Source organism: Suricata suricatta, chromosome 7 (genome assembly GCF_006229205.1).
Source record: "Suricata suricatta isolate VVHF042 chromosome 7, meerkat_22Aug2017_6uvM2_HiC, whole genome shotgun sequence".
In the NCBI taxonomy this organism is placed as follows: Eukaryota; Metazoa; Chordata; class Mammalia; order Carnivora; family Herpestidae; genus Suricata; species Suricata suricatta.
The window spans coordinates 8,170,666-8,195,114 of record NC_043706.1 but is presented as its reverse complement, the minus strand read 5'-3'; the positions used below and the strand labels follow the sequence as shown (position 1 = coordinate 8,195,114).

At 48.4% G+C, this 24,449-nt stretch overlaps 1 protein-coding gene and 1 long non-coding RNA gene across 6 annotated transcripts in view; one reads left to right on the top strand and one right to left on the bottom strand.

The window, feature by feature from the left end:
• The window catches only part of CDKAL1 (CDK5 regulatory subunit associated protein 1 like 1), a 646,364-nt gene extending 622,152 nt beyond the window's left edge, over positions 1-24,212 (top strand). For 4 of the 5 annotated variants that reach the window (XM_029944073.1, XM_029944074.1, XM_029944076.1 and 1 more), the window contains one exon: positions 23,082-24,212. In XM_029944073.1, coding sequence (XP_029799933.1) covers positions 23,082-23,267 — 186 coding nt within the window. In that variant the 3' untranslated portion in view covers positions 23,268-24,212. The remainder of the gene's footprint in view (positions 1-23,081) is intronic. The other variant, XM_029944075.1, reaches the window with a different exon arrangement.
• LOC115295811 lies at positions 1,144-5,092 on the bottom strand. Its single transcript, XR_003910587.1, has 3 exons — positions 4,998-5,092; positions 4,538-4,644; positions 1,144-1,376 (listed from the first exon to the last, which is right to left on the bottom strand). It is a non-coding gene; the product is annotated as an uncharacterized LOC115295811 (long non-coding RNA).
• Positions 24,213-24,449: the final 237 nt, after the last annotated feature.

The window sequence follows — 24,449 nt, the reverse complement described above, 5'->3', positions numbered from 1 at the left end:
TTTTTTTTATGTGTTTTATTTATTTTTGAGAGACAGAGAGAGACAGCATGAGCAGGGGAGGGTCAGAGAGAGGGGGAGATACAGAATCTGAAGACAGGCTCCAGGCTCTGAGCTGTCAGCACAGAGCTCAACACGGGGCTCGAACCCACAAACCGTGAGATCATGACCTGAGCCGAAGCCGGACGCTTAACCAACTGACCCACCCAGGCGCCCCTGGTCATTCTATTTTTAATAATTCCCACAGAAACAGCACCATTTACCTTCCCACTAACAGTGCACAAGAGTTTCTGCTTACCCACATCCTCAGCGACACCGGTTATTTTCCCGATTTTTGGTCATGGCCATTCTGATGGGTGTGAGGTCAGGCCTGGGTCTTTAGGCCCAGGCTCATACCACCTTCCCTTTGGAGGTGTGATCACGTGTGGGCAGTAGTTTCCATTTGTCAGTGCGGGCTCACACTGGATCCGGAGAGAGAGAAAATGGTCAGTATCAACCATCTTCTTCTCTGTGTTCTGAGAAAAGTAGTATTCGAGTTGTAAGTCTGGGTTAGGAAGACAGTAGAATATCAAGACTACCACTGCTTGAACGAGGCAAACTAGTTTTACTCCTGAGGTTCTTTCTCCTTTTGTAGCCCACATTCTAACAAATCAATTGAATCCATTTGTTTTGTTTTGTTTTGTTTAATGTTTTTTATTTATTTTTGAGAAACAGAGAGAGACAGCACCAGCAGGGGAGGGTCAGAGAGAGAGGGAGACACAGAATCCCAGGCAGGCTCCAGGCTCTGAGCTAGCTGTCAGCACAGAGCCCGAAGCGGGGCTCAAACCCACAAACCATGAGATCATGACCTGAGCCAAAGCCGGATGTTTAACCGACTGAGCCACCCAGGGGCCCCTTGCTTTGTTTATTTTTGAGAGAGACAGAGAGCTGGAGCATGAGCAGGGGAGGGGGAGGGAGAGAGAGAGACATAGAATCTGAAGTAGACTCCGGGCTCTGAGCTGTCAGCACAGAGCCCAACAGGGCTGGAACTCACAAACTGTGAGATCATGACCTGAGCTGAAGTCAGCAGCTTAACTGACTGAGACACCCAGTTTCCCGGAATCCTACGGTTTCTAAGATTGACACTTAAGAAGTCAGAGCCATTTTGTGCCTGAGAGAAAAGAGAAAAGAAAAAAATCCTCTGCCAATTCTAAACTTACAAATAAGTAGTGAGTTTTATTTCAAAGCTTTTCTCTCTTTGAGGTTATTCCTCGTAGCAAAGGATCGCTTTAACGAAAGAAGAGGTAGTGTGGCTTTGTGAGAAGAGCTTGGGATTCGGAATCCTGGGTTCACATGTGCCGCTGCTCTTGGACGGCTTCCTTGAATCACATTCTCTTCACCTATGAAAGAGACGTAATTGGTTCACAGAGGATTAAATTAGATAATGTGGTCTGAGTGCCTGGTACATAGTAGGTATATTAATATTTGATGAAGGGATTAAGGATAGTTTTAAAAATTAGTGACTTCCTGGCTCTTAATTTTTTTTACTTCCTTTTTTTTTTTTTAAGGTACTTTACTTTCATTCTTCATTATTTTGCATCAGTAAAGAACATTGATTCTGGGTGACTCAGTTGGTTAAGCGTCTGACTTAGGCTCAGGTCATGCATGATCTCAACAGTTTGTGAGTTTGAGCCCCGCATCAGGCTCTGTGCTGACAGCTCAGATCCTGGAGCCTGCTTCTAATTCTGTGTGTCTCCTCTCTCTCAGCCCCTCCCTCTGCTTGCTCTCTGTGTCTCTCTCAAAATAAATAAATGTTAAAAAGAATTTTATTAAAAAAACACAGATTCTGGATTCTTTTTTTTTTTAATATTTATTTTTGAGAGAGAGAGTGAGAGCAAGGGAGGGGCAGAGAGAGATGAAGACACAGAATCCAAAGCAGGCTCCAGGCTCTGCGCTGTCAGCACAGAGCCCATGACGGGGCTCGAACCCACGGACCTTGAGATCATGACCTGAGTGGAAGTCGGAAGCTCAGCCGACTGAGCCACCCAGGTGCTCCCTGATTCTGGATTCTGATTGCCTGGAGTTGAATCCTTGTTTTACCATTTACAAAAAATATGGGCTTGGGCATGTTACTCTGCCTCTCCCCACCTCTGCTTTCTCCTCTGTAAATGGGGATAATGACAGTACCTTCTTCATAGGATTTACCTAGAAATAGCTTAACGGTCATTAGAGGTTGGCTCTTCTTAATATTATCATTATTAAATTGTGACACATGCCAAGCAATAAAGCAACGAAGGTGAAAATTGCACGACCTTCTGTCGTTGTGAAAGTTGTAATCGGAGCTGTTGATTTCCTACAAAATGACAGATAGAAACAGACAAACTCGGAGGCTCCTCCGCATAATGAGAATAACAAATCAACAGAAAGAGATTCAGTAGCCGTCTTACAGCGTTGGCTGTTCCTCCTGACAGACATTGCTTTCTATTTATGCCTCTCTTTAAAGGAGAATATTCTAGAACGGAGGGCGGAACCTACCCTTCTGTTTCCCACCAGCGGTGGGAAGACTGCCCCCAGGGTGCCTGGCTGCCACCTGTTTCTCATCTGTTGGGACTTTGATCCCAATAATGGATCCACCTTAGCAGTTAGATAGCTCAGCCCCAGCACAGCCGACGGCCCGTGGAAAGGAAGCAAAGTTTTAAAGGGTGGCATGCTTTGCCTGCCTTGCCCGACAAGGGCAGCAGGATATTCGGGTGTCCTGAGTTTTATGTACAAACTCTACTATATTTTCAGGGCTCTGACCCTTCCAAAAGCACTCTTAAAGTGCTTTCCTCTTCATCTAACATTCATTTCCAAAACCACTGAAGTGAAAGGGTCTATTAGTTCAGGGCCAGATTTGAAAGCACAGGCACACTGAATTCGTGAGGTTAAGAAATGGCTTAATAATTAAGTTAAAACAGTTGAAAGTGGATCTAATTTCAAACAGATCAGCTAACCGTGTTAGAAGCGAATGAGGGTGTCTTCCCTCCTATTTTTCCTTCCACCCCTCAGATAGCGTCCAAACCCAAGCAGTTTTCCTGGTTTCTTTTTCTTTCTTTTTCCTTCTTTTTAAACTCTATATAAGATTGGGTTCTTCGCTGCCCATATGTTAAATTGGTGTCACATGCAATGAAAACCATAGTATGTTGAGTATGTAGTCCATTGCTTTCATACTGCATCTAATTAGTTTCTCTTGCAGACCCGTCAGGACATATTTGCGCCTCACAGTCTAGATACACAGATGTTATTCCACGCTGCCGAGCAGTGTGGAGTCCGTTACAGCTGGCCCGGTGTGGATCCGGCCAGAACGTGTCCTCGGGGTCTGCGGTGCCTCCCGTGACCTGCCTGACTGCCGTCACCAGAGCGACCCGATGCTCAGCAGTCAGCTTGCATTCCACTTGCCCCGCCCCCTCGTGCAGCCGCTGCTGCTAAGGCTCCTCCTCCTGAGGCTTGGAGCCAGGCGGGGCTGATGCGGGGACCTGCATGTATCCGGGGGCCCCCGCTGTGCCTTCCCCGTAACAGTACCTCCTGGCCGTGCTCTACTATGTGCGCGGTGGTAAGGCTTTCTACCTGTGTTACCTCGACGGAGTATTTCTAGCCCGGGCCGTGGCATGGGGGCCGGAACATGTGGACGACACCATGCACACTCACAAAGGGACATCACAGGGCGGGTTGGAGCAGCCACCCCCCCTCCCCCTGACCCTCTGTCCACACCACAGGAGGGAGGAGAGGGCACAGTGAGCCTGAGGTCCAAGGCATCTGGGCAGATGCCCAGCGCAAGGAAGGGCTGAGGACAAGAGGAAAGATCAGTCCCGCCCCCCCCCTGCCCCGCAGAGTAGTAGCTTATTCCCACAGACAGCGTGCAGGCGGTGCCTGGCTTCTTACGGGGTGTGCTATCTAGGATCCGGACTACATATCGGAGACAGAAGTCACAGATGGGATTCTGGCGAGGAGGGTTCCAGTCTGGGTGCTCTGATAACGCTGCTCTTTGGTTGTGACCCCTCGTAGGCCGGGATCGGGTGGGGGAGAGGGCCCTGTGTAGGGACATGGCTGCCCATGCAAGGTCATTGCTCTCGGGGTTCAAGTTTTGGGGACGATTTTTACCAGGTCCAAAAGGAATTCATCAAGAACAAAAGGTATTCATCATAAAAGCACCAAGTGGAAAAAGCTTTCTTCCGAAAACCAAAGAGGGTATTTGGGCGACACGCAAACATGAAAGGTCATGTCAGCCCAGCCTCCCTGTTCGCACTGACAGGGAGGGAGGGAGACTCCGAGGGAGTATTATGTCCCGTGATGACTGGAGTTTCCGTGTCCCGAGCTGCTCTCGAACGCTCTCACTTGACTGCCTTACGTTCCCTTCAGACGTCTTCCCGGTTTCCTTGGTCTGCCCTCATCAGTGCCAGGCGTGGCCATACGTCTCATTTTGTCTGGGACAGTCTTGTTTTAGGCCTGTGGTCCCAATGTAGTTAACAACAGTGCCCCGTCTTTCACTCCCCAAAATGTCCTCGTTTGGGTGATGAATTACCTGGTCATCCTGTCAATTTCTAAGGTAGGCCCGGTACTTTGTAAGGCAGCACTGCTGGGGTGCAGAAGTCTGAGATGTGGTCCTTGCCCTCGGGGAGAAGGAAGTCTCTGGGAAGAGAAGATGTGTGCATCTTAAAGCATGCAATCTATCAAGTGCTAAATGAGAAAAATTGGAAGATAGGGAGCCTCTGAAGGTGTGAGGTATCAGGGGAGGTAGGGTTTAGGGTTCTTTGGTGACAACAGAGGAGTGTTTGTTTAGCTTAAACAGGAAGGGATCTGCAGAGGGTACAGTTCCCAGGATTGTTGAAAGGACTGGCCGGTAGGTTCTGCTGGAACAGAAACACCACCCAGACGCCCAGGAAGGTGCTCCCGTGGAAGGTGCCGGTGAGAAGTGCTCCCTCTGGCCCACCCCATGCCCGAGGGCCGGCCCATCGAGCCCGGTGCTTCCCCGGGAAGCTTACCTCCCAATCCGAGTCTCCTGCGTGGCCTCCGAGCGTGGAGCCTGCGTCTCAAGCTCGCAGCCGAGGGAAGGAGGAGGCTGGGAGGGGTTCCTAGGAGTCTGCACGACTAAGGCAGAGCGTCCTGTGCGAGGAGGCTGTGCAGACAGTTCGCACTGCAGTGGGTTTCGCGCACGTGGTGGAATTAGAACTGGACTTGGAGGGTGGAAAGGACCTCAACAGGCAAGTGAACACGGACGTTTTTCTCGATGTGACAGGGACACCAGTCAGGTGACAAAGCCTAAGGACAAATCTGGGCACCCATCAGCAGAGGCGGGCAGGTGGGAGGCAGTGGAAAGTGACGTTCGCTACGAAGCGTAAGACCTCTGGGTCTGAAGTCCCATAGAACTCATCCCTCGTACGTGAGACATCAAACCCGCGGAGCTGATCCGTGATGGGGGAGGCTTTGCTGCCGTAACTCATGAACTCTGAGGTCTCAGGCTGACCTAACAGAGGTCTACTGCCTGCACACACTGCAACACATCTAGCACCTTGTAGGGGACAGTTTGTCATCGGGGATTGTCTGCAGCACAGTCCCTCTGGGACCCGGGTTGCCTGCAAGCAGAGGTTTGCTGGAGAGCCCGGCATTTTCCTGCCTGGCGTAGAAGTCCCACCCAGCATTTCTGTTCCCATCTGCCGACCAGAATACTCACGTGGCCCCGCCTACTTCAAGAGTTTGGGAGGGGCACCTGGGTGGCTCCCTTGGTTGAGCGTCCAGCTCTTGATTTTGGCTCAAGTCATGATCCCAGGGTTTGGGAATCAACCCCCATGCGGAGCCTTGTTGTGATTCTCTCTCCCCCTCTCCATCTCCCTCTCTCTCTCCCTTTTTCCCCTCCCTCTACCCCTCCCCTTGTCACACTTGCTCATGCATGCTTTCTCTCTTAAAAAAAAAAAAGTTTGAGGAATAACATACTAATGAATAAACAAGGAGAAGATACAGGTGAATACTAGAAGTTGCTCCCATGGCCTGTTGGAAAGTTCTTGAGTGTGAGCATAACAGTCAAAGTCACCCGTGTGAGGAAAAATGCATGAGCACTGGGACACCCTGCGCGTCCTGTGTACCCACCACCCCCAGGCCGGAGCCCAGCGCCTGGCTCACAGTCGGTGCTCAGTACGTATTTGCTGAATGAACTTGGCTTTCAGTGACACGCAGGCTGGAATGAAGAGTTTCTTGGCCAGAGCAGGGAAGTTGAGAATAAATCTATTACTTCAACTTAGGAGAGTAGATTCTTCAATGGCTAAAAAAAAATAGGTGCAAACCATACAACCTGTTCTTTGAAGTCATCTGACATCTTGATAAACATTGCAAAAGCCCCCTTTTAAACTGATAATAATTTTGCAAATTTAAGTTCTTCCCTTGGAAGGCATGGGGATGAGTACTTTGGAGCGGGGCATGCACGCCTCTAACCACAGATTTTGGTTTCCTTCCCATGTACATTCTAATGGTGAAACTGTCAGCCTGTTTCTCTGGTCATACTCAGAATATTGACCGTGAGATAGAATAATAGAACCCCAGATAATAGAACCATGGCTATCTCTGTTGTCTAACGTAGTTTGCAGTATTGTAAATATAAAGGGTTTTGGAGAGACAGATTTTCTCCTGCCCCTTTGTCTCCCCAGTGCGATCCTGTAAAATCACTGAGAAATGTAAACATTCAGGCCATATGTCAAGTCAACGGTTATCTGGTAGGAAGTCCACCTATAAAAATAGGATGCAGTGCCCTTGAGATTTGCCACCACTCAAGAGAGAAATCTAAAGGACCACAACAGCAGAGAACCAATTGCAAATGTAATTTATCACAATCAGCACTTTCCTTCCAGAAGCTCCTGGCTCCCAGGGCTTCTTTCTTGCAGACATCCATTTGAAAGATAGCGTATCTCTTATGCACATGAACTTTGGAGTCATACTGTGCGGATTTGGACTCTTGGCTCTGTTCCTTATTAACTGCATGATCCTTCCTTGGCTGGCCACTTTCCCCTCCCCAGGTGTGTTTCCTCTTTATAAATTAGGGGTAATAGAGTCTATTTGATAGGGTGAGTTTGACAGATGAGATATGGAAAGCCCTGAGCACCGCCTCGCACATAGGAAGTGACCGATGGATATGCAGTGTGAAATGAGGGGTCTGGTGATAGTTGGTGAAGATTTGTCTGGGCCTCGTTCATCAAGATGCTCGATGGGCGTGGGTAGCGTTTGGCCCAAATCACATACGTAGCATGAGAAGAAGACTTGGCCATTGGTCTTCTCAGTTACGTATGTCACCAGCAACAGCCTTTATAAGTCTAGTTGCCTGTAATACTTCATGATCATGATTTAAGTTCCCCCTTTTCACTGCATTGAGTGGCTATTTCTTTTCTCTTATCCCTTCAGATGAGGTCATTTCCTCTGAGCAATTACAGAACATCTATGGTCCAGGGTAGTTATTGGCTACAGATCATTTTCTTTTAGATATTCTTGTAGGAGGTCACTTCCTCTTCTGTGCTGTACTATTTTATCTGAAAATAAACACAGTCTGCCTAATTAGTCTCCCTGTTTCTACCCTCTATATAAATCAGATTGTGTCTCCCTTATGCTTAAAACCATCAAGGATTCCATATGACCCAGCATGTGGACCCAAAAATGGAAAGCAGACATTCATGCCCCTACCTGTACACCAATATTCACAGCACCATTATCCAATGATCAGAAGGTGGAAAGAACCCCAGTGTCCATCCACAAGTGAATGGATAAACAAAATGTGATATGTACACATAATGGAAATTCAATCATCCATAAAAAGAAATGAATTTTTGATACGTACCACTATATGAATGAATGAATCTTGAAAACATCATGCTAAATGCAATAAGCCAGGCCCAAGAGGAGAAATGTTATAGGATTCCACTTCCATGAAAGATCTAGAATGTGCAAATTTATGGAGGTAGAAAATAGATTAGAGGGTATCAGGGACTAGAGGTAGAAATGGGGAGTTATTTCTTATTGATTACAGAGTCTCTGGAGGGATGAGAAAGTTTTAGACATAGTGGTGATGGATGTACAATATGACAAGTATAACTAATGCCACTGACTTGTGCACTTAAAAATGATTACAATAGTGGATTTTATGTTATATATATCTTACACAATAAAAAAAATTAATATTGAGTTTCCTCATGCTCACATGGAAATAAAAGTTCCCGCAACCACATACAAGACCTAGTGTCTTGGCCCCGCCATTGGCTCTCTGATGCCGTCATTGACCTTTCTCGCCCTTGAATGTGCTGGGCCAGCCAAGCCGGTCTCCATGCTTCCTTGAATGTGAACACATCAGCTCTACTTCCCTCAGGAGCACCTTTCCACTTGCTGGCCCCCAGAAGCTGGAGCATGCTTCTCTTAGATGCCTGGGTGACCCATCTGTCCTCTCCTTCATTCAGGCGTCTGCTGAAATACTGCCTTACAAGTGAGTCCTTCCTGACTAGCTCTCTATAAAGTAGCCACCTCCACCATTCCTGCTCCATTTTTCTCCATGGAAAATCTCACCCACAGACACACCAGATATGTGTGTGTTTGTGTCCAGGGATTAAAATGGAAACTCCATCCAAAGTGCTGAGATATTTTGCTTCATTCATGTCTTCATATTTAATGTCTAGAACAGTGCCTGGCGTGCCATAGCAAATGCTTAGGAAACATCTATTGAGTGATTGAATGAATATATTTGTGTTGGAGATTATAGACAACAGATACAGATCTAGAAATCCCTTACTAAAAAGAATGGCAAGACAAATGTCTGGTCATCTTATATATCAGTTAACTGTTGCCACTATACGTACCTCATGATACAACCACAGACCTAGGAGCCATTAAGCTAATGTCATCTGGGCTTGCTCAGACATCTGCAGTGCACTGTAGGGTGACCAACCAGCTTGGGGCTTGGGAACATGTGTGGTGGTTCAGCGGACAGATGGAGGTGGCTTCCTCTGGGACTCCTTGAGTGAATCCACTCTATTCTGCGTGGCTCAGCCTTTATCAGGCTAGCCCGGGTGCCTTCTCATGGTAAAGGCAGAGAAAGAAGAACAGCAAACATAAAAACAGAAGTACTTCTCAAGCCTGGGCATGCATCGTGTTTGATGATATCCCACCAGCCAAAGGCAGTTCAACCCAACAAGACTCAGGAGAGCGCTGTGAAGTTATGTGGCAGAAAGTGCAGACACCAGAGTCTGAGGAGGCGGGGCCATTCATGGACTGAGTCCGCCGTGCCCTGAGAAATCCTGGCCTTGGTGCTGGCAAGCTGCTCATCTTCTCCTCCCCTCTTTCTGTAGCCCCACCAGAAATCACGTCCTGCTTTGACTTTAGGTCCACTTATTCCAGTTCTCCAACTCAGCATCTTGTTTTTTGGTTGTAGGATGGGAACTACTAACAACACAAAGCAAAACAGCCCTCATTTTTCACATAGAGACTCCAAAATCTAAGTTAGTAGAAGTTAAATGTCTTTCCGTGGTCTTGTTAAGGAAACTTGTTAAGAACCCGAGAGTCTGGATGGCGTCCTTTGAAGTGTACATACCCAACAACTCAACACTATCAACCTTGGGGCATGTGGGAGGCAGAATGAAAAACTGTCTCCCAGAGCCTCCCATGTCCTAACCTCTGGGCCCTGCGAATGTGTTAGGCCGCTTGCCAAGGAGGATTACGGTTGTACATGGAATTAAATTTGCTAATCAGCCAACCTTCAGAATCGGTGAGCCTGTGTCATCCAGGTGGGCCCCATATAATCAGGAGAGTCCTTAAAAGTAGAAGGGCTGCCGGAGCGTCAGAGGTCAGGTCAGTGAGAAAACTGACTTTGAAGATGTTGGGGGGCTGGGGCAGGCAGGGGACATGAGCCAAGGAACGTGACCTGGAAAAGGCAAGGAAATAGACTCTCCCCTAGCGCCTCTAGGAGTTGGACAGCACATGAGACCCACGTTGGATTTCTGCGCTCCAGAACTGTAAGATGATAAGTTTGTGTTGTTTAAGCCACTCCGTTTTTGGTCATGTGTCACAGCAGTGCTAGGAAATGAACTCAGGGGCTGACTTTACCCTGTGGGATCCAAGCGAAAAACGGGATGTGTACTGGCAACTGGGAGGCTGTTGATGTCTCATCTATTTTCCACATGGGCCAGGAAGTTTTTTAAAGGGTGTGGGGAACACCTTCTCAGTGCAGAGGTGGAGAGGGGAAATGCTCAGGGGAAGAGGCAGGAGAGTTGCTGGGGCCCATCCGAGAAAAGGAGGAGGTTGTGAGGGAGACACAGAGAACTGACGTTCTCAGGGAGTCCTGGCCCCACAGCTCCGAGCCCCACTTCCTGGGGCTGCTTTTTCTACGTTGACCAACATTTTCTCATCCCCCGTCTCTAGCCCAAACCCTGCTAGAGCCCCTAGCCAAACACAGAAGCCAGGATGGGGACTGGAGACTGGCAGGTTGGTACAGTGGTTACCCCGGTCTGGACGACACACCTCAGAACTGAGTCAGTCGATGGATTGTAGGCTGTGCGTTGCTTCCTCTTTTCCAGATCACACGCCGCTAAAAGTCACCTCGTCAGTGCACACCATCACCAGGGCATGTCACAGTGGTCTGAGGTCTTCACGTCCTCACTCACACTTGGTATTGATAGGCTTTTACCTTTTAACAATCTAGTGTCTGTGATTCAGTGTCTCGTTGTTTTTAACTGGTATTTCTCTAATTACAATGAGGTTGGCATATTTGTATACATTGGGTAGATTCCTTTATTTAGATTTTCTCTTCCATAAAGAGTCTGTGTAAGTCTGTTCATTTTCTTCTGTTGAATATCGATTTTTAGGACTTCTTTATATTATAAGAGTCTAAAAAGTCAGCTGTATGTGAAGCTCATGTCTTAGTTTGTTGCTTGTCTTTTTTTTTTTAAGATTTTTTTAATGTTTATTTATTTTTGAGAGGGAGCGAGAAAGACAGAGTGTGAGCAGGGGAGGGGCAGAGAGAGCACATGTGCGATCAAGTAGGGGAGGGGCAGAGAGAAAGAGACAGAAGCCAAAGCAGGCTCCATGTTCTCAGCTGTCAGCACAGAGCCCGACACGGGGCTCGACTCACGAACCATGAGCTCATGACCTGAGCTGGAGTCAGACGCTTAAACGACTGAGCCCCCCAGGTGCCCCTGTGGCCTGTCTTTCAACCTTTCTGTGGTGCCTTTAGAATTTCATGGATTTCTGTGATCTAAACTATTTGCCTACCTTGTGAGTTAGAAAGTTTTTTTCTGGCCACGTTACGTAGAATTTTTCCAGTTTTGCCTTTCCCAGGTAAATAATCAGTCCACTGGCATTGATTTTTGAGGGTGGTAGGTAGGGGTCAAATTTCATTGTTTTATGTGTGTGTGTGATCGGTTGTTCCAGAAAATTATATTGAAAGTCCCATCTTTCCTAGTGGCCTGAAATGCCTCTCTCAGAAATGTCATGTCTCAACACACATGTGAATCAGTTTCTAGCCCTCTACTGGGCATCTTTTAATGTTGTCTGTTATGTGACAGATCACCTCAAAATTCAGCACGTAAAACATATATTGTCTCAGAGCCTCTGTGGGTCAGAAATCCGGGCAGCACTCGACTGGGGGGGGGGGTTCCTGGCTCAGTGCCTGTTATGAGGCTGCTGTTGGGGTGGCGGCCAGGAGTGTAGCCTTATCCGAAGGTCAGCTGAGGAAAGCCCCGCCTCTGGGTTCATTCGTGTGGTGATGGTGATTCCGTTTCCCCTGCTGTGAGACAGGCTTGGTCCTCAGTGGCTGTTGGGGAGAGGTGTCCTCAGTCCCCTCTCCCGTGGGCTCCTGCGGGGGCAGCTCACAGCCTGGCAGCTGGCTTCTCTCGGAGCAAGCAAGCAGACGGTGTGAGAAACGTGGAGGCCACAGGTGTTTGTCCTCTGACTTCAGAAGTGGAGGCCCGTCGTTGACGTCAGGTGTCATTCATTAGAAGCAAGTCAGATTCGGCTCCGAGTCCAGGGGAAAGGGGAGAGTGACCCAAGGACGTGAGCGCCCTGAGGCAGAGTTCCCTGGGAGCCGTCTTGGAGGTTGTGGCCACACTTGTGTAGTGAGGTGAATAATTAAGTCTCTTCCTGTTCATCTTCGCTGTTATTTTAAGTGACATTCGGTAGGGCCGTTACTTTTAACTTTTTGAAAGCTTTCCATGTTCAAAATAGAAAGGGGAAGCGAGAATGCCTTGGGATGGATTGTGGAAGTTTGGAAGCGAGGAAGACGGAGATGTGAACCTCGTTCAGATAGCGGAGTTTAAAGACCGTAAGTGCGTGCCGTGTAATGTTTCTTGCCGAGTGTATCTGAATTTCCCGAGCTGAGTCCCCATCATGGTGATCTCTAGGAAGCATTTCACGTGTTAGCCCATCGTTTATGAGATTCTTTGAGACAGCACAAAGCACCCGGCATCATTTTGATTCATTTTATGCGGTTCGTGGAGTTCAGCGATGCTCAGACCGTATTCCCAGCGTCACTGAAAGTGCCTCCTAGAACAGGAGAGGGTGCGTGTAAGGGCAGTTAGCGTCACCCACGACTTCTCTCTCATTTAAAACCCAGACATCTGCCAACACACTCTCACGGTTACCTGGTGGGAAGAAATCCTGAGGAGTAATTATTCTGAGTTGAATTGTTTGCGTAAAGATTAACTTTCATGCGCCTGATCGTTCTGTTTGTCCACACCCTTGTTCTCGGCTTCCTCGGTACGCTCCACGGAACCAGGGAGGTGTGGGTTGTAGCTTCAGAGGTGATCAGAAAGACTTCCTCGTCAGTGAAGCATGTGAATCGGTTCACCTTGTCTGACTTCAGCTTTGACACCCCCGTGGGGCAGCGCCAGTTTGCGTGGATGCTGATGTGCAGCCAGTATTTCGGAATAGAGGGGTTCGGATTTCCGCCATCGTCACGAACACCGTGATTACTGAGTTTGGGATTCTAAAGGTGTCTCTTGGCTCCTTCTTTATTTCCAGTCCCGTGTGTGTGTGTGTGTGTGTGTGTGTGTGTGTGCACGCGCGTGCACACGTGCGTGCGTGCACTTCTGTATACATCTGTGGCTGATCCTTGGGTAACAAAAGAGAGACCTACATATACATGTAGAGCAATTGCGAATCGTGACATAGTAAATAAATAACTTGGTTTTTAAGTGCAGTGCATGAGAAAATCTTCTCATCATGAGTAAGAGGCAAAACTAAATGTCTCTCCAGGGAAGATGCCAGATAACATACCTTTTGGGAAAGCTCACAACCTCTTGGTTTTTGTTGAATTAAAGAGGCTCTGCATAAGCAAAGGTTTATATTGGCAAAGGTTTCTATACTGTGTTATTAGTTCTAGATACGATTCTTCTACCCTCACTTTACCCACTGATTTAGGTAAATGTAACAAGCCAGGAATTAGGCAAGTGTAAGGCATTTGAGTGGACACTGGGTGCTAAGTTAAAGGAGGACTGGACACTTTAAAGATGATGACAGTTCAAATAGAAGCCCACAGCTGGAGGGCTGAGCAGGAATTACGAAGGCTGGGCAGCCACCTTTCTGCATTCCTTATCATCAGGACCGAGGCAGCAGTTTCCATTAGAGACACCTACATTTAGAGGTGCTTCCTGGGGCGCCTGGGTGGTTCAGTCACTTAAGCGTCCAATTTTGGCTCAGGTCATGATCTCGTGGTTCATGAGTTCACACCCTGCGTCGGGCTCTGTGCTGACAGCTCAGAGCCTGGAGCCTGCTTCGGATTCTGTGTCTCCCTCTCTCTCTGCCCCTTGCCCGCTCACACTCTGTCTCTCTCTCTCTCTCTCTCTCTCTCTCTCTCTCTCTCTCTCTCTCTCTCTCTCACACACACACACACACACACACACACACACACACACATAGATAAACAGTTTGTATTTTGGGAATTAAAATGCAATCATGATAGAGCTAACTTTCAGATATGAAGATAATTTTGTACTTAAAGCAAACTTTACAGAATCAGGATGTTTGGGGGTTCTTTTCTGATCGTATACTGCACTGCATAATGTGCATTTTAATGTACTTTGCTTGCATTGATCGCATATTTGGTTTCAGTAGATTTTCTGCACAGGCCGTATGTTCAGGCTCAGGTGGGGAAAAACAAGAAGGTGATTCTGAACTCTAATTTATCTTGAGTTATGAGCTATCAAACATTTTTTCTTCATCCCTGTTAGCTTCCACTTCAGGCACTAACAGTGCCTTTGAGCCATGAGAAAAATGTACACATAATATTTTGAATCCATTAAAAGAGGTTCAGAGCTTAAGAGTTGTTTTCATATCTCTCGAGTCGGATGAATTGCGATCACACAGAAAATAATAATTAGGTGATGGGTGGCTGTCGAGCTTTGATTTTTGGTATGATTATCCCTTTGTTTCATTTGGTTCAGTTCAAGCCAGGGCGTTGTACGTCCTGACAGAGGGCCACCCGGACCACGCAGAGGCACGTCTGAGCTCTTCCTTTGCTGAATGTCAAGACGAAGTTATTCAGAATATAATCTGAAATGCATTTGATCATACAGTACATAGTTTAATAATTTATCCTTTGCCTTATTAGCAAAGCCTCGTATTTACTGTGCTGTCACCACAACAAGATATAAAACAAGATTATAGTGGCTTTGTGTGGGGGGGGGCATGTTCTGGTTTAAAATTTTTCTTTTGCGATTTTAATGACCTGCTGGCAATGGCACATTTGAGGTGAGAGGGTGCGGGGAACGTCACATCGGAATAATATCTAATTTAGAACTGCTCATGCCCAAAAGTGCTGCAGAAACGCTGACTGTACTGTGCGCTCATCCTGTAACTTCGTGACAGCGGTTTTAAAAATGTAAATATTCTCCCCAAATAAATGAACAGGTGTAATTGGTTCCAAGTTTGATTTGTGGATCCAGCTACATGCCAGCCAGTGCGTTGCTGGTTTGTGCATATAATGCTCTTTACACAAACTTCCAGAACTAGAAAGTACAAAGATCTTTGGTTCAGTGATACTCGGGGACTCCTGATGATGGGGTATGAAGATGCTCCCAGTTTGAGGATTGTCTGGAACAGCAGTGGGGAAAGGTCGCGTGGTGCCTTCATCCACTCTGTGGCCTCCTGTCTCTCTGGCCGTGACACGAGCACACAGATGAGGGTGTCTGTCCGGCAGGGGGAGGGAGCTGGCCCGTGGAGCGCGGCTGCGGGGCCGTGGCAATCCCTGTCCGTGTCAGGGACCGAAGAACTCCCTTCGACGCTGCACTGCAAGATGGGAAGGCAGGTGGCACCTCTCTTACGGGGATATCTTTTATTTGACCAGAACCAGACCAACTGTTCCTCATTAAAACACATTTTGCAGCATGTTCCAATGTGAGTAGGTGAAATGTGTGTGTGCTCGTGCGCGCATTCAGAGAAAATCCAGCACGGCGCCCTCTACAGGTCACACTTAGGAATCTCAGCAGGTGGTTCGGAACCCAAGGCGAAAGGCCTCTGCAAGACCGGAGGCTTCCTTTCCAGGGACGGCCTTCTATAGAGAGACACAGAATGTCCCCAGCGTCTCCATGAGGCGCAGTAGTACAGAAAGTGAGTAAAGTCCGCCCGGTAGGAGTTTTGACCCCGACAGCCATTTTCTATGGCATGCCTTGGTTTTCTTCCCATTGCATTCTAAGGGCACCTCTGCTACCTTACGACCAAGGCTAAGTTCAGTATGGCTGAAGCCAGGCCGCCCATCTGCTTCATCGGGCATACCTGCTCTGTAAACCGGGCATGCTGGGAGTGAGTCCCTGAACCGCTTCCCTGGGAACTGGGGAGGAAGTGAGGCGTGCATACAGGGTACTTAGGATCCTGCTGGACGCGTGGTGACCAGTGCAGAAATGTTCCTTCTTCTGCTTAGTGTTTCTGTGTAGAGGCTGTTGTCCCCTCTCCTCCTGGATCCTCATGCCCCTGGTTCTGCCTAATGTATCCTGTCTCAACAATTTATAAACATCTTTGATGAAGAGGAGGACGTGCAGGAGAGGCCTGGGAATAGCATGACTTCCCATTGGAAGGCCAAGCCCACTCAGCTCCCAAGAAAAGGACAAGATATTAGCATCTGTATAAAAACACAAACATAGAATGCAGAGGAACACACAGGAGCACAAATACCTTTTCAGGGAACAGTAATTGACAACCTCCTTCAGGTCCTTCTGTCTTTTAGCTATAAGAGCCATGAGTAGGACAAACGTGGTGGCTTCACAGGTCTGTGTTAGCAGAGGGGAAAGGCCTCAGCAGAGGCGAGCCCCGGAGACCCCCTCCCCCCCTTCCTCCTCCAGGAAGCTTCCCGGCCGGCCAGCCATGAAGGCAGGGACCCCGCGCCCCTCTTCCCTGTAAACGTGGACTGCACCTCTCCTGCAGCTACTTGAGCTCTGCAGGCTCTGAGCTCACCTGGTGGGGTATTGAGAAAATGGGGGATTCACATGTGCCAGGAGTGTTGAGCACACACACACACACACACACACACACACACACACACACACACATACAGTAACCCACATCCTGAGCCCAGCAACCTGTGAATGTTACCTGCCATGGCCAAAGGCACGGGATTCAAGTAACGATGGAGACATTATCCTGCATTATCCCCAGGGAAAGTCACAAGGATCCTTACTGAAAAGCCGATACTACTGGCTTTGAAAATGGAAGGGAAAGGCCACAAGTCAATGGATACAAGCAGCCTCCAGAAGCTAGATAGAGAGCAAGTAACACCCCCCTTGCACCCCCCCACCTCTGGAACCGCCAGGACAATGCAGCTCGGCCGACATCTTGATTTTAGAATCTCTGACCTCCAGCATTGCAAGAGAGTGAATGTGTCCTAAAATGTGGGGCGCCTGGGGTCTCAGGTGGTTAAGTGTCTGACTTTGACTCCGGTCATGATCTCGTGGTTCGTGGGTTTGAGCCCCATGTCAGGCTCTGTGCTGACCGCTTCGGATTTTGTGTCTCCCTCTCTCTCTCTAACCCTTCCCTGCTTGAACTCTGTCTCCTTCTCTCTCAAAAATAAATAAAAACATTTTTAAAATACCTGAGGTTCAGGGGTTCCTGGTTGGCTCAGTCAGTTAAGTGTCTGACTCTTGATTTTGACTCAGGCCATGATCTCAAGGTTTGTAGGTTCAAGCCCCACGTCAGGCTCTGCACTAAGCATGGAGCCTGCATAAGATTCTCTCTCTCAATAGAGATGTTAAAAAATTATTTTAAGCTTGAGGTTTGCAGTAATTTATTCAAGTAGCAGTAGAAAGCTAATATACCATGCTGCTTCTCCACTGGTAAGTTTTTCCCCACTGATAGTATTTTATATTTTTGCTATGTAATATTGATAATATTTGCCCCCCATTTCATTTACCGAACAATCCAATAAGAAATACAAGAATAGGCACATGGCAGTTTGTAAGGAAAGACCGTCTGCGCCTGTATAAGACGTGAACCCGCGGCCCTGAGGAGCAGGTGGAGATGTAACCCCTCCTTCAGCTAGCACTGCCCCCTCCTCCGCGCTGGCCCGGGCAGGCACTGGAGAGCCTCCTCTTAGGGAATATACGCAGGATCACGCAGGAGGAGAGAGGCCAGTTGCTGGTGACAGGTGCCCTGGTGAAGGCCAGCCAACAGCATTCCCAGCCCCACAGAGGAAGCCCCTGACCGGTGGAGACAGCTTTTCCTACAGGAGGCCCCATCTGATGGGGCCCTGGGAAAACAGTCAAAAGAGGAGGCAGGGGGAGGACCGTGGAGGGGAGGGGGAGTCGGCTTGTTCAGGGTGGGCGCAGAGCAAGGGCAAGAAGGTTTTATGTACCTTTGTGGGATCAACAGTGGCTTTTTTTTCCCTTTGTTTTTAGATTCCTTGAAAAAAAAATTATGACAAAATTAAATATCAAAGGAAAAAGCAGATGTAAAACTGGGCCCCTGGTACAGCTGACGGTTGAATCCGCGTCATAAATTGTGGAATCCGAGTTTCCCTTCATGTGTGAGATGGTTTTAGTTAGGAGCCGTTCCAGAAGGTTCACTGCACAGAGCAGGAGCCCAGGGCGGGGAAGAGATGCTGGAGCAGGAGAGGCACCTCCCCCCTCTTGTGGCTGAGCGCTGGGGAGGACCTACCCAGGACAGGACGTCTCCGTCTCACTGGGCCCTGGCCTCCCCTGTACCCCAGGCGTCCGCCAGGGCGCTGGGCGTGGTACCACCCACCCTTCCCGAAGCTTCTAAGGGTAGGTGCTGAGATCGGCCTGCCTCGTAGGAGAGGTCGCCAGGCTCCCCGAGGTTCCACCCCTTGAAAAGTGTCTACTTCTCAGAACTCTTGACTTCACTAAGTTTTTCTGTAAGTCATGTACACACATCGTTCTCTGTGTGCAGTCACGTGCGCACGCGCACTCATGAACGTAGCTCAGTGTCGGTTATTGATGGTCACCTCACCTATAAGCACTCTTCATCTTAACTGCGTTAGAGAAATGCTACAGCATTTTCTCTTCATGAATGCTGCTTCTCACTGTGTAGAGGTCTGCTGTGTTTCAGTGCCTTGGACTTTGAGAAAGTCCTTCAGTGCCCCAGCAGGAGTGACCGCTGAAATGTGCAAAGCTCGCTGTCTGCTCATGACTGTCATCCGAGAAACCTTTTTTTTTTTTTTCCAACCTTGTATTTAAAAATACATCCTCAGACTCTTTTCATCAAGGTCTTGACTCGGTGAAAGGTGTAGGTGATAAAAGAGGCCCAGCGGGGTACAGACAGGCTGGATCTTCTCTCTGCTGGCTTGTGGGGTCAGGCCCCCGCCTTGATCTGAGGGAGGCTGGCAGTGAGGTGGGCTTCCCGTAGCTCGTGTGCGGTTCTGTGGTGCGGACTTGGCCCCTAGGAACAGGAGGGCGGCTTATCACCAGAGTTCTTTATATTCAGATGCATTTGGTATGTGATGGGGGTGACGGGAGGGAGTAATATACAGGGAAAATGGCTATGTTGAATACAGCTACAAGTGATCCGCTATGGTCATTAAATAGTAAGTTTGATATTTTGAGCAAAACTTTACGGCCAGCGAGGGAGAAGGAGAAATGTGAAGCCGTCGGGAGCCGAGGGTGTCTTTCAGGCCAAGAGCACAGGCACGTTACCTGCACCGCCGCTCTGGGAAGCAGAACGTTTTATAACCTCAACCAAATATGTAACGCTCCGACCCGCCTCGTCCTGCCCCGGTGCGCCTGACCCCTGCCCTGGCAGCCGCCATCACCAATTCTGCCCCTTGAATTGCAGGTGCAGAACGAAGGTCCAGGGTTCAAGCCCGGGATGGGACGGAGGGAGATACTCCTGGAAGCCGGGAGACGTTCCGTTTCAGGGCCTCGGTCTTTGAGGGCCCCCTTCCAAGGCCCTGTCCTTAATTTTGTGTTCATGGTTTGTTTTTTTAATAAAAAGAAAGCTTCCGTCCCTACGCTATTCGGGTCTACTCCTGGTGAGGGTGTCCGTGATCCTCCTGGGGTAACACCGCATGAAGCGCGAGGGGGGCTCCCTGCAGATGTGCCCGTGTTTTTCTGGAGCACAGTCTGCCGTCTTGGTCTTGTAAACCCAAACTGAACAAGTATTGATATAATTTGTAGAGGCGGTGACGTAGGATTCGCGTAGACTAGTTCCCCGAATACATCATAGGCCACATCAGTCACCAGGGACGCGGAGGGATGTCTTTCTCATCAGTTGGATCTCATCTGGAATACACACCCCTGTGTTCATTCCTTCCTTCATTCATTCACTGATTCATTTCTAAACGTTTACTGAGCCCCTGCTCTGTACCTGTCGCTGTGCAGTTTCAGAGCCCAGAGATGAGTTAGGCTCCCTGCCTTTGAAGAACTCCCACCGCTGACATCATGGTGGCTCAAGGGCGTTCCCTTCCAAGGCTGCTGTGTCCAGATGAGTGCTGTCTTTGAGACAGCAAGACTACTTTTATTTTTTTTTAATTTATTTATTTTAATTTCAGCCTTAGGACTTTATTTTTAATTTTTTTAATGTTTATTTTCGAGAGAAAGTGCGTGAGCTGGGGAGGGGCAGAGAGAGAAGAAGACGCAGAGTCTGAAGCAGGCTCCAGGCTCCGAGCTGTCAGCCCAGAGCCCGACGCGGGGCTCAAACTCGTGAACCCTGAGATCATGACCTGAGCCGAAGTTGGACGCTCAACTAACTGAGCCACCCAGGCGCCCCAAGAGTATTAGTCAACATAAAAGTTTGTCGGTGTGTTCTTAGCTCCAGAACATCACACAGAAAGTCAGTGTCACAGGACGGCGCAGGCAGGTCTGGGTGCACCCCTGAGCTCCCGCCGCTGCCCCCACTGCCTTGAGGGAGGAGAGCCCTGTGTTTTAGGGTGCGCGCCCCCTTGTTGAGGAACGGAGGCCCACGGGACATCAGCCTGTGTACCTGTGGGGAGCAGAAGTAAATACCGATTTGACTGCCATTGGGTCCAGAGATTTATCCCCGTGGTTAACAGGTTTTGTGACTTTGCAGTTAGTCTCCTGCAGTCAAAGCAAGAATTGCCGCCCATCATCACACGGGAGTATTATCGGGTGGAAATCGGATTGGAGAGGTGACTTTTATTTCCCCATTGCTAGTCTGTGTACCTCTCCCTACTCATCTGAACGCAAGTCCTGTTGATTCTCCACCCAGAGCCCACCGTCCATGCTGTCCTGTCGGGCCTTCTGCCAGCGTCCCAATGTGGGCGTCCGTCGCCTCCCACCTCAGCTCGCCACTGGACCCTCTCCTCCGTGCTCGCCCTTCCTGTCCATCTACCCTGCCCATGCCTGCCACTGTGCCCTTCCGGAACGGGCGGTCCCAGTGCCTGTGCTGTGCGGGCCAAGTGCCACCCGCCTTCCCACTCAGAGGACGAAGGTGTCAGCAGGGCGTCCTTGGGCAGCTTGGGAGCGAAGGACAAGCTGAACAATGTGTGCTGCTGTGGATTTCTCGTTCTTTTCAGACATCCCTGTGCCGTCCTGCCTCTGGGTTGCCCGTTCCTTCCCCCACATTGTACCTCCCACCTGTGCGCCTCTTTGCCCCTCCCCCACCTCCTCAAAATGTTGTTTCACGTCTCAAAAGGGGAGGCACTGATTCCAAAGCCTGTACACAAGGTGGAAATCTTGTACAATAGAATTAAAATTAGACTTTGCAAAACCAGAACCGTCCTGAGAGCAGCCAGGTGCCCCCCGCCCCGCCCCTCCTCTGCACACTCAGGACAAAGCGTCAGTGTACAGAGACTGCTAAAGAGCAGCACGATTGTGACTCCTAGCTCTTCATGCTCCTTCCAAGCAGGACTTCCCAACTTTGTCCCTGCCTGGTGCACAAAGTGACAGTGGCTAGAGCGCCCCGTGGAGTAATGGAGGCAGCTGCATGTGGAGGGACTATCCTTCTGGCTGCCCAGACCCCTTGGGACCTCTCTTCCAAGTTTGGGGCAGCCCTTCAGCAGTGCCCCAGCTGGAAATCTCCATCCTGAGGGACACGTTAGTGAAATAAAATGGCTTCCACAGTTTTTCTCTATCATTCTTCTTTCGCTGAGTAGATGTGGTTGCATCCCTCAAAGTTACGTTTTTTCTGATTCCACTCTACATGTTATGCTTCATGAATCTGCCTTGATTGTCCGTAAACACACACTCTGTCTCCTATATGTTGTGTATCATCTGGAAAATCATGAACTTGGTCTGACACTTCAAGGAAAGGAAATGTGATTTCTTCATACCTAACTTGGGCCACCTGGCCCAGGGTGCATGTTTGCATGTGTCTGTGTTGAAGGAGTAACTGATGGCTGCTTCTTGCATCAAACTGAAAAGCTTCTGTACAACAAAGCAAACCATCAACAAAAGAAAAGGCAACCTACTCAATGGAGAAAATATTTATAAGTCATATATCTGATATGTGATAAGGGAATAGTATCCAAGATATATAAAGAACTCCTACAACTCACTAGCAAAAAACCAATCTGATGACAAAATGGGCAGAGGATCTGAGTAGATATTTTTCCAAAGAAGACAACAGGTACATGAGAGGTACTTAAACACCACTAATTGTCAGGGAAACGCAAATCAAAACCACGATGACACCTCATACCTGTTAGAATGGTCGTTATCAAAAAGATAAATGCCAAGGTTGGTGAGGATGTGGAGCAAAGGGCTCTGTTCGTAGGAAGGTAGACGGGTGTCGCCCTTGCGGAAAACCGTCTGGAGGTTCCTAAAAACTTAAAGCCAGAACTGACTGACATTCCAGCAGCAGTTTCTCTTCTGTGTGTTCACCTGAAGAAAATGAAAACCGAAACCTCTGTGTCCATTGTAGCACTATTTATAGTCACCAAGGTATGGAAACGGCCAAGTATCCATCAGTGGATAAATGGATAAAGAAGATGTGGAATATTTTATTTATATATATGTGCGTGTGTGTGTGTGTGTATGTATACACACACACACACACGCACATATATATACACATATATAATATGTATGTAACAGAATATTACTCAGCTACAGAAAGAGGGAAATCTTACCATTTGCAACAGCATGGATGGACCTTTAGGGCAATATGGTAAGTGAAATAAGTCAAAGAAGAACAGATACCATATGGGCTCAGTTACATGTGGAATCTTAAAAAAAAAGAAAGGGAAGGAAGGAAGAAATCAAGCTCATACTTACAGAGAACAGATGGATTGGGGTGGGGACGGGCAAAATGCCCGAAGGTGGTTAAAAGGTGCAAACCTCCGGGGACAGCATGGACACGCCCTGGGTTTGTGCTGTGCGGCCTGCTGACTGCAGTTAACAAGACTGTGTTGTATATTTGAAAGTTGCGAAGAGAGTAAACCCTGAACATTCTCATCACAAGAATAAAATTGTAACCATGCGTGGTGGCTGGTGATTACTAATTGTGGGCATTTTGGAATATCTAAAACATCGAATCGTTAGGTTGTATACCTGAACAAGTAACAATGTGATATGTCAGTTATATATCAATAAAAGACAAAAATAGGACAGCTTCTTGTATAGGGCCTCGTTCCTCGATTGACATCACAACAGGGCTTTTATGCATCTTTTAAATCGTTTTATTCCCCCTCTATGTTTCCATCTTCCTAGGAATTGAGAAGCAGGCTCGGGAAGCCCCTGAACTCAGTATCCTGCGCGTCGGCTACGGGGCTGGACGCCGCGTGCTCCCGGACGGCGCTCTGCTTGCGAAGGCTCCGTCAAGACTCTGCACTGAGGGTGTCCGTGGGCCTGGCTCTGTGCGCTCTCCTTCTTGCTTTTTTTTGTCGAAATCTGTAATGAAAACACAACTAGATGCAGCCCTGGAGAAGCAGAATAAATCTCTAATTAAAATCCTCATTGGACAGAAGAGCAACCACATCAGTGCTAAGAGTAATCGTTGACGCTGGCCGCCCTGCTCTGCTCCAGCCACACTTGTTAATGAGGCTGATTGGGTCTCTCATGGAGTCGGGCCATCGGTTATTTGACCTGAAACCTCCTCGCTGTTGCCATGGCATATCTTTTAAATGAAGCTCCTTTTGGTTTATTTGCGGCAAGAAATGCAAGGGGTTGCATTTTCTTTCAACCTCCCGTCTTCAAGTCAGAACCTAATTATATGGTCATCTTTTCCTTATGTGGGAAGAATTTTGAATCTTCGTTAAACCTTTAAAAATGTATCTTTGTCTCTCTGCTTTGTTTGGAGTCCCGGTGCTACAAACGTCTTATTTTCCACAGCAGACGTGTTCCTGAAAAGTGTACAGGAAGCCTGCATTTGGGAGCGAGAGATCTTTGGGAAGGCGCAGGGTGAGTGCCAATCCAAGGGCTCCTGGTGACATGATGAGAAATGCGAGGAGCCCCTGCTTCTCCAGCACCCGCAGACTCTGAGACACTGGATGTGCCTAGAAGCAGCTGTGCCCCTTTTCTGACATTTTTGATCGATGACATCAAATATTTATTGCCACCCGACATCACTGGCCTTTACTAAACACAGTGGCTTCTTTCACTTAAGTCATAAGAGGAGCTGACGTATTAAGCAGTCTGTGAACATCAGAATTTAAATGTTACTTGGATTCTGTGGAGTCACGGGGAAATCAGGTGCCCTCTGGTCACCACGGGACATTTTGTCTTTAAACACATGCGCCTGTTCAGCTTTTCTTTTTATCTCAAAATGTTTCAGCTCTTTATGTCTTTTAAAAGAATCCAAATAAAATTTCATTATGTCATCAGTTGGTGAGTTTGGAAAACAAAACAAGACTAGTGTTAGTGCATTTCTCCCGAGCCCAGCATGTGCTTCTGAGAGGAAGTCACATTTCAAAAGCAGGGGACCCGCCCGTGCCCCTCCTGGGGTCCCCCGCAGAGCATGCTTTTGGGCTCAGCCTGCGCCACAGCCTGGAGCCACGCTCTGTGGGGCCTCGGAAGAGCCGCGCCCCTCCCTGCCTGGAGGAGAAGGGTGCTCCCATCCCCCCCCCGCTCACCCTGCCC